This window comes from Corythoichthys intestinalis, chromosome 9 (genome assembly GCF_030265065.1).
Source record: "Corythoichthys intestinalis isolate RoL2023-P3 chromosome 9, ASM3026506v1, whole genome shotgun sequence".
NCBI lineage: Eukaryota > Metazoa > Chordata > Actinopteri > Syngnathiformes > Syngnathidae > Corythoichthys > Corythoichthys intestinalis.
The window spans coordinates 19,252,960-19,263,270 of record NC_080403.1 but is presented as its reverse complement, the minus strand read 5'-3'; the positions used below and the strand labels follow the sequence as shown (position 1 = coordinate 19,263,270).

The 10,311-nt window shown below is 39.0% G+C and overlaps 1 protein-coding gene across 1 annotated transcript in view; it reads left to right on the top strand.

The window, feature by feature from the left end:
• The first annotated feature begins 1,147 nt into the window (after positions 1-1,147).
• kif17 (kinesin family member 17) overlaps positions 1,148-10,311 on the top strand; it is a 31,812-nt gene continuing 22,648 nt past the window's right edge. Inside the window, exons 1-3 of the mRNA XM_057846377.1 lie at positions 1,148-1,600; positions 4,019-4,258; positions 4,442-4,588. Of these exons, the coding sequence (XP_057702360.1) occupies positions 4,028-4,258; positions 4,442-4,588 (378 nt within the window). The 5' untranslated portion in view covers positions 1,148-1,600; positions 4,019-4,027. The remainder of the gene's footprint in view (positions 1,601-4,018; positions 4,259-4,441; positions 4,589-10,311) is intronic.

Genomic DNA, 10,311 nt, shown 5'->3' with positions numbered 1-10,311 from the left:
ACCCCGAAATGCATTGTCAGCAATTATATTTATTTGCAAGATATATGCTCGGATAGTAGCTTAGCCCATGGTCGTATATACAGGCATCCCAGCTGTGTGCTTTTGCTTGTGTGCGTGCGTGAGCCCGTGTTTATCTGTCTTACCTAGTGGAGAAGTAGACACAGCATCCTTTTTGACTGAATATTCCAGCCAGGAAGATTTATAATAATATGTTGAAAATGAGCGTTTTTATTGTTTCCCATCATTTTTGAGTGGACTTCTAAATCAGGCTGCTTAGGACAGCTATGCTTTTGGCCAAAGATCGTCGTCCATTGAATATGGTACGCACACTGGTGGCTCTGTTGTACAATTAACCAATTAGTGGGCCAAACTGAAACTCCGCTCACCATTTTGGCAGTGCTCTCCGGTGTTTCATGGTCCACATCTTCAATCCTTGGTTCTCGCTCAGTAGTTGTTGTCGCTTTTGAAAGCTTACGTTTGAAAAAAATATGTATATCCATTTTGCCTCTTCTATCCTCGGGTGATTTTGTCTAATAAGCAAAGCAAATGACCGTGTCTACGGTGCTAGTCCCATGATCTGCTCGAAAAATAATTTTGACTCATTATAAAGATATATTTTTTTCGTTTTGTTTGTTTTTGTTGTTTTATTGCTTTGACAACTTTTACGGACATTTTACCGTCAAAGTCTTCATTTTAAATTCATATATAGGAAAGTCAATTACATGCAATGACATTGTCGGCCACCAGGAGGGCATACCCTCTTTATCTCTGCGTATGCTTACAGTAGGGCCCTTTCTGTTGATTTTGGATCAATTCCTTTATATTTTAGGGCTTTCCGGGGTCACTTCCTGTACATATTTGACCATTTCCTTTTGATTTTAGGGCATTTCCAGGTCACTTGTAAATATCGGTACCCCCGCCTCATGGGAAAATGAATGGGGGCGTTCGAAATATATAGTGATGTTTTTGTCAAATTTTGATGGAACTACGTTTTTGGCACACACGCACAAAAAAATGGTAGGCCTATTCAGCTTTCGTATGCCTTGATTTCCCAACATTTTTTGTGTGTAATTAATGTGGATTGGATAAAAATATGAGTTACATTTGTAAATATGAAAATGTAAATGTTTTCGCCATTGGAAATGAAAAGAGCTTTTCTTGTTGAAAAAGCCACGTTTTTGCCGCAACTGTAAATTCGGTGTGAAATTGAAAGAGACCCTGTGTTGCGTGAATTTTTGGAGGGTTTCGACGTTGGAATTGTGAAAATTGGTCTCAGTGCATGGCTGTGGGAAAAGGGGATACTGTTTACGTGGGGAGCTGAGCTTTCCCCACAGTAAGATGGCCGCCATCCCTGAGCAAGATGGCCACCGAGAGCGAGCTAGCCGTTGCTATGCAACCTCAAAAGCAATGCGGCGCACGAACGAGTATGGCAAAATGAGACCTGCTACTACGGCGACACGCGAGAAGCGGACAACAAATCATACTTTTGCTCAGCTTTCCTTTGTTACCGGGCTTCTTATTTTCTTCTGAATCTCAGCAGACCTGTTGTTATACTATTTAGCCGTCAAATCTCTTAATTTCCAGGCTTTCTCAGGAACAGGTATGCTGACCGACCCGCCAGAATATTAGGAACAACATGAACTGTTTAAAAATATATTATTTAATTTCAATCTAATTGTATTGCATATTTCTTGGAATGTGTGTCTAGTATTTTGACCCTGTACCCAGAGAGAACTCAATGTCCTAGTTCTAGTTTTAATGTTTTTGTGTTTTTTTTTTTTTTTTTTTTTGGTATAAAATAGGAAATATGTTTTTACCATGGAAGATCGTTAGTTTACTGCACCATAGTCTAGGCTACTGCAGTTTCCCCAACCTTTTCTTTGCTCAGGGATGTCCAAACTACGGCCCGCAGCCCGCGGCCCAATTTAGATTTGCCGGCACAAAGTTTTAAAAATATCATTGAATATGTTCCACGTTTTCAGCTTTAACACTAGATCGAGTTTGTCACTAAACAGCGCTTTTCAATTATTTTCAAATATTAATGTGGGAAACTAGCATTTCCGTATATTGCTTTACATTAGGAAGCTTATATAAGTATTAATAAAAATATTGAATAAGAATATTAAAATTACATTGAAAAATACAGCTAAGAATTTATAAATTCTAAAATAATTTAATGAAAGAGTTTAAAAAGGAATAAAAGTGAATATAGAAAATGTAGATATGTTTATTACTTTTTAAACAAAAATAATAGTGAACTTCCAAAATGAATTAGGAATTAACATATTTCTCGTTTTTATTTTTGTTTTCTTAAAAGTTTTCCAATTTTAATATTTTTATCTTTCAATATTCTATTTATTTATATTATTATTATTATTTTTTTTTTTTATTGTGTTGTCAGATAATGACTCTATAACAGATATCCCGACTCCAAAAATCTGATACCAATATCAGACCGAAACCGATATATGTGGCTGTGAACTTAATATATTATGGTTAATTGTATAGTGATGCCCCACTGGATGCTTTAATAAGGATAAATGTAACAACTGCAAGGTTTTTCCAAATAAACATTCTGTGAGAAATAAGCGAACAACTTCAACTGAAGTTATGGAAAAAGTGCCAATATTGCATCACTATATTTATTAGTCAACACAAAGTAGTGCAAACATCAGGTTTTTTGGATCATCTTTTCTCTTAGATAATCCTGGCAAGTGCAATGTGTCGACAGGGCACTGCTATATAACATATAGTTTACATAGCACTTAAGACTTAAAATAACAATGAAGACATACAACTTCAGTACAGTGAATGAGGTAAAGTGTTGTCATATGTAAACCAACTGGCGATAACTTTTCAAATAAAACAAGTACAATAATTTAAATATAAACTGAAATCAATCTTCCCTGATCTCCTGAACCCTAACACTAACCCTAAAAATGAACAATTAAATAAATAATGTCCCATATAACTAAAATAAATTGAAATGAGCAAAAATGTCTAACTAAATAAAATGAATAATTCCCAAAGAATTTACGTTTATACTAGGTACCCCAAGTTGCCACTAAGGGGCGATAAAGCATTACAAATACAGACTGGCTTTATAATATAATATAGGCCTAGAGTGCAGACAATGCCAATGTGTGACAATTCCCAACATTTTCCTGGACTTTTCCACAGATTTTGAATGATAAATTTAGTGTTTTACTAATTTTCTTAGTGACTATTTCCTTCTGGTAACGCAGTAGTTGTATGTGATGATTTTATTAATTCATTATTTTTAGTGCGCCATGAATCCAAATGGTCTTTGCTCACTCAACCAATCTTAAAGAACGATTTGAATGATTTGTCAGTGCAAATAAAACTTCAGACCCAGTCAAATATGTACATGTATCATGTATGTATCTTGCAAAAGGTTGCAGGCTTTTATATGAACAATGTAAACTTATACACATAATGGTGCAAAACCAATAATGCTAATCGTCAACATTATTCTAAATGTTGTTAAAAGCCACTTGATAACACCTGACAAATGAAATTTATTAATTCAGCATTATCCATTTTTATTCATTACACTTCATTTAATTTCTCTATATATGTGTGTGTTTTAGTTATTATTTCATGTACCCATGTACTTCCATGTTTTTTTTTAAATACATATTTGTTAACTAGTGCTCGTGTGGGTAGCTCGCGGCATCAAAAAAAAAAAAAATGGTTTTGATGCTGCATAAACTCATATGTTGCTCACACAATATTATGTACGTATGTATGTAATAACTATGTACATTTAAAAAATAAAAAATTGACAACCCCTTGAAGCAAAAAAAACAATGATTAGACATTTAGTGCCATCAATGGCAGCCAATGAGTTAAATGTAAATTCAGGCATCAAGAGGTTTGTTTTCTGTCTTACTATGTCACTTGCGTAGACAAATGTCAAAAACAATAATAACAAATATAAATAACACCAATATACTGTTTACAACAAAATAATGAATGTGACGTGCCATTCTACCAGGTTGCTGAGATGGGGTCCGAGTCTGTGAAAGTAGTGGTCCGGTGCAGGCCCTTGAACGACAAAGAGAGAATCTTAGGTTCCAAGATGGTGCTAAGCATGGACCTGCAGCTCTGTCAGTGTTTCATCAAGAAGCCCAAGTCGGGCGACGAGCCGCCCAAGCAATTCACCTTCGATGGGACTTACTTCACTGAACAAACCACAGAGCAGATGTACAACGAGAGTGCCTATCCTTTGGTTGAGGTTAGTTCATCTAGAAATAACATACTTGCAATGAGTGTCTTTTACATTAACAGCAAAGGATAGACTTGATTGTTAGGTTTCACAATCGAAAAATCGACAGGCACTTCTAAGTTTTTCATACAAGCATTTAAAAAATCAACCCATCATCTGACCTTTAACATGAAACGTATGCTTATTTTACAGGGGGTCACAGAGGGATACAACGGAACAATATTTGCCTACGGGCAAACAGGTAGCGGCAAGTCCTTCACTATGCAGGGGGTGTCGGAGCCCCCGACCCAGAGGGGTGTCATCCCACGAGCCTTTGAGCACATCTTTGAGAGCATTCAGGTGGCTTTGGCAGAATGTGCACTACTCACTGAAACATACTTTTAATATTTTTTAACTTTGGGGTGAATTTAACCCAATTTAGGGGTTGAAGTCCAGCGACTGCAAAAAAGTCAGGAAAGTCACAACCAGGAGAGCTCAATTTTTCACATCAAATTTTTTAATATTAATGTTTTTATCTAAGATAAAGTACTGAAATTCTATGCAGTTTTCGACATTGATTTCAACACGTCAGGTTTTGACTCCTGAGCTAATGGAGAGGCACTGTTGTCATTCTCATTTGTATAGCCCTAAATCACAACAAGGTTGTCTCAAAGGGCTTTGCAGGGGCAATATGATACACGGTCAGAAACAACAAATAAGTAAACAAAGATGAATAAATAAAGTTCAAGTCCTGGGCATCCCCCATCCTTGGACCCTCCATGTCGGCAAGGAAAAACTCCAAAAACTCCTAGCTCTTTGTGACAAAATGAGAAACCTTGGGGAGTACCACAGTCAGGAGAGAGCCACTCCCAGGACGGATAGACAGGATGCACCAGGACTGCTAATGGGAATTAGCAGACGGGGTTACAGTCTGTAAAGATGCAGTAGAGTAAAGGAACAAGAAGAGGTCCATCTAGCCAGATGAGACGGGGGTGGCAACGAGGACGTCCATCCAGCCAGGGGTCCGGGTAGTCAGGAGGCTACAGCTGAAAAATAGCCCCTCCCCAGAGGGGAGGGGGGAAAGGGGACACCGGGTGACTAGTAATGAAGAGACCAGTTAACTAAATATTAACATTGGAAAATAGAAATAAAGTAAGACAAGTAGTAGGTAGAGTGAGAAAAAGGAGATAGAACTCTGTGGCTGTACTTCCCCCAGCATGATAGCTTCTAGTGCAGCTTAGACTGAACTGTGAGTCTAATCCGACTTCAACTAGCCTGACCATAAGCTTTGTCGAATAGGAACGTTTTTAATCTAATCTTAAATGTGCAGCCTGTCTCGGCTTCTTTAATATTAGCTGGAAGGTGATTCCATAAAACAGGGGCTTGGTGGCTAAAGGCTCTAGCTCCGACAGTACTTTTAGAAACCCTGGGAGCTACCAGTAGACCTGCATTCTAATAATAACGATAATAATACATTTTATATCTAAGCACCTTTCAAGACACTCAAGGTCAGCGTACAAAGATTAAAACAAATAAAAATAAAGTTAAGTAAAACCCATGAGAACATGAAACTACAAAGTTATGAGTAAGGAAATTGTGATTCTGTCATACTTTGCTGTGCACCAAATTAAACTGGGCAGCGGGCCAAAGTTGGCCCACGGACCATTGTTTGAAGATCACTGTTCAATAATATAATCCCTGAAGGCCGGTTGATGGGCACGCGGGTGGCCCGGGGGACCACCCTGGGTCCCGGGGGGAGGGACGGTGGCTCCTTTGCTGGGCGGCAGGAGGAGGGATGGGCTGCGCATGGCCCCCCTATTCCCCCCGCCCAACCTCCCTCCCTCCCCGGGCTGGCTGGGTGGGGGCCGTGGCCCTGGGTTGGCGCCCGCGCGGTTTCTCCGCCCGTCTGCGTGGCTGTCGCGCGCCCGGTGGGGCTTGCGTGCTGCTGGATGTGGTAGGGCATGCTCGGGTTGGGGGTTCCGGTGCCGGGATTGGCGATGCGGCGGCGTAGGGTTGGTCGCCAACGGGCTTACACTCATAAGAGATTCACACGATTACTGGGTTCTAGATCACAGAACTGATTTGTGTACACTCTACCAGGGCCGGAGTGGGACTCATTTTCGGCCCTGGAATTTCATGCCTCAGACCGGCCCACTCATTTAAAATTATGTCATTATGCATACACGTGTTAAGTTCAGTGTTCTCTAAAGCCGTGTACTGTAATTCTGTGTATTCCAATTCAGTGCAGGTCATGGTTGTTTAACAAGGTGGCTTTATTTTAACAAGTGCAACACAACATATTTTGAACAAATTTAAAAATGGATTTTAAAAAAAACTATATTAAATGATACATTTGAAAAATAAATTAGGCCTGTCAAATGATTAAAATTTTTGATCGAGTTAATTACAGCTTAAAAATTAATTGTAATTAATCGCAATTCAAACCATCTATAAAATATGCCATATTTTTCTGTAAATTATTGTTGGAATGGAAAGATGAGACACAAGATGGATATATACATTCAACATAAGGTACATAAGGACTGTATTTGTTTATTATAACAATAAATCAACAAGATGGCATTAACATTATTAACATTCTGTTAAAGCGATCCATGGATAGAAAGACTTGTAGTTCTTAAAAGATAAATGTTAGTACAAGTTATAGAAATTTTATATTAAAACCCCTCTTAATGTTTTCGTTTTAATAAAATTTGTAAAATTTTCAATCAAAAAATAAACTAATAGCCCGCCATTGTTGATGTCAATAATTACTTACACAATGCTCATGGGTGCTGAAGCCTATAAAATCAGTCGCACCCAAACGCCAGCGGAGGGCGGCAAAACTCCATAAAGCACAATTAACAAGTGGGCATGTCATTGTACTGTCATTTAAATCTGTCTGAGCAGGGCATGTGCGTTAATTGCGTCAAATATTTTAACGTGATTCATTAAAAAAATTAATTACCGCCCGTTTACGCGATAATTTTGGCAGCCCCAAAATAAATGAATAAATAAGACCTTTTCTGCAACATCAAATATTAACAAAATGAGTGCTTACAGATAAAACAAACATAGCAACATAACAATATGAAAAATAAAGAATACGTATTGCACATTGTAACAACTTCTAATGATACTATTATCCATTTTCCATTTCCACTTTAAAAACGCCACGTAATTGATTATATTAATTCTAATGTTCACTCGCTGAACGACATGGCAATCCTACCTTCCAGCTCTGCACCTGTGGTGTGTTCATTATGGCTAATGCTTGCTGCTACACATCCCTTGTGAGGTGCTACAAGAAGCCAAAGTTTCCACAATTACATATTGTCGTATCACACGGTGCAAGTTGCATTTTATTCGCCATCTGGCCTTACCACTTTCGTTGTAATCCTCTGTAGTTTGAGGCAGCAAGGTCGTTGCATGAAAAAAATTAGCTATTTTCGCGCATTTTGCCGATTCTTTCACGAGTGCTTTTCTCTTTTTAATTCTTATTTTTCAGCGCCACCCTTGCTCTTTTTATCCATCCGAGCACCGAGATAGCAGCTAATTTGGCTCAATACAGACTACAATTAGGGGGCGGAGCTGCATGCTGTATTTTTCGTCTGCACACGTGAGGATGAGTCTGGAAAAAAAAATAATACTGTGTAGCGGGATGCTTGTTAAGTTTCTTTATTGCTCAAGTGCTGTGTCCAGCTATGTAACTCTCGTGCATGCGCTCTGTGAACTCTCGTGCACTCTCTCTTGAGCCGGAACGCGCGCAGCTCTTTATAATGTCTGTCACGTGACTGTGACGCAGCCGGCAACGCGCTCGGCCAAACAGACAAGTACAGTGGGTGAATTGTGTCCAACTAAGGGTCACCACAACTGTTTTTTTTTTTTTTTAAGACGGCCCACAGGGACAGCGGTAACAGAATGTAAGTTATACTCAGTGACACTGTCATAAATAAATACCAAACAAAAAATGATAACAGTGTAATTTTTTTTTTTTAATAAAACGCGGACCGGCCCATCTGGCCGGCCGGCCCTTCTGGAATCGTCCAGAAGCTCCCGATTAGTCACTCCGGGCCTGCACTCTACCCTTTTCAATCACTTAGCTTATAGTCTTATAGACACCCCCACCCCCATTCTCCTCTTTCACTGGCCAATTGGCCCCCACATGGTGTAAACCGGAAATACATCTCGCTGACGATAGCACCAGCATATTAGTAACTAGTTTAGATGTTCAATGTATTTCTTGTTGTTGTTTGTGTATGTGTTTCTTTTCTTTCTTCTCTTGTATTTCTTTTCTTCTGTCCCCCCATAATCCCTTCCTGTTCGCTGCTTTGTCATAATAAAAAGGTATTTTGAATGATCACAATGGGAGTATGTCAGACTCTCCATGTGAAACATTAAAACTGTTCAGAATCCGGGCACTTAGACTTCCATTCTCTGTGTCAAACAGCTGAACAGGACAGGTTTTAAAAAAAATGTGCATACAATATCAATGTGCTGCTGAAACCTCTAGTTCAGGGTTGGGCAAACTATTCTACAAAGAGCCGCAGTGGGTGCAGGATTTTGTTCCAACCCGTCACGAAGCCAGGTTTTCACCAATCTGGTGTCTTGCAAGTGCAATCAGTTGATTGCAATCAGGTGCTTCTTGTTTCCGCTAAAACCTCATTGGTTTTACTGTCCGTGCTAAATCAGTTGGAACAAAGACCAGGAACCACTGCAGCCCTCGAGGACCGGTTTGCCCACCCCTGCTCTAGTTGGTACGCAGGCTCCCCCTAATGGTATGTAAAATAATCACTGCCCTGAACTAGAGTTCAGTGTTAATTAACTTTTTAGTACGATATATATTCCATACCTGTCAAGGTGTACGGTTTCGGCGTAATTTGTACAAGTGAGCACTGATTTTTAAATGTGTATGCTGTACGTTCAAAATCTGTACGTTTTTCGTGCATTGTTTTATTTTTTTCCTCCGTTCCGATCTAGTCACCGTTTTGGCAATGAGACAATGTGCGTTACTATGCGTTACTACGTTTGTTGAAAGACGCATGAAAAGTCAGAGACACACAGAGAGAAGAGCGGGACTGGGAAGGAGTGTTGTGACGCTTTTGCAAATGCGATGCTAGGCTAGGTGGCTCCAATATTTCCTGACTGTAGCCGATAGCCTGCAATCTACGCCCGCTTGATGCTACACTAGATATCACATGTAAATAGAACTAGATGCGAAATTACAGACTCGGCGGCGTTAGTAAACAGTCGCCATCTTAAAGCAGTAGACTTCTCAGAAAGGCTCTGTTGTAGTGAACCTTCTTCGCCAACCTAAGAAACTTTTTATCCAAAATACTCCTAAATCGGCAAAATCTTGACTTGAAAATACCTTTAAATGATGAAACAGTTTTAAAACTTTCACGTCGAAAGTAGACAGAAGTGAACTAATGCAAAAACGGGAGCAATTTTAACAACTTTAACGGTTGATTCACAACATTAAATGACTTCCAAACAAAGTTTCTATGTTTTTATTTTATTTTATTTTTTTTGAAAAAATGGAGAAGAAAAAAAAGCATTAAAGGTAACGCCAGTTACTTTGCCAAGTAACTAATTACTCTTACATTCAGGTAACTGGGTTACTAACTGAATTACTTTTTGGGAGAAATAATTTGTAACTGTAATTAATTACTGTTTTAAAGTATGATTAACAACACTGATCATAAAGATCCAGTCTGCAGAATGAAAAATGACGAAAGCAGAGATTACATTCTGCAAATTTGTTGCTGAACACAATTTGCCTGCAACTATTGCTGATCACTTCTCAGAATTGGCAACAGAAATTTTCCCTGACTCAAAGATTGCATCAGTAAGTTAATTTTATCAATTGACCTTTTTCATTTATATTGGACACACTAACGAACTACCTTCAAGTCAAACTGTATAGACCCTAATCACGTGACGTCACCGCCACGCCCCCGCGCCATGTTGTCCGGATACTAGTCATGTTAATGCATTAGCGCTTCGTAAATTCCTCCTATTATGGTTTTTTTCTGCTCGTTAACATTAATAATCAAAATGGTGAAGTCGTGTATGGCGGTCGG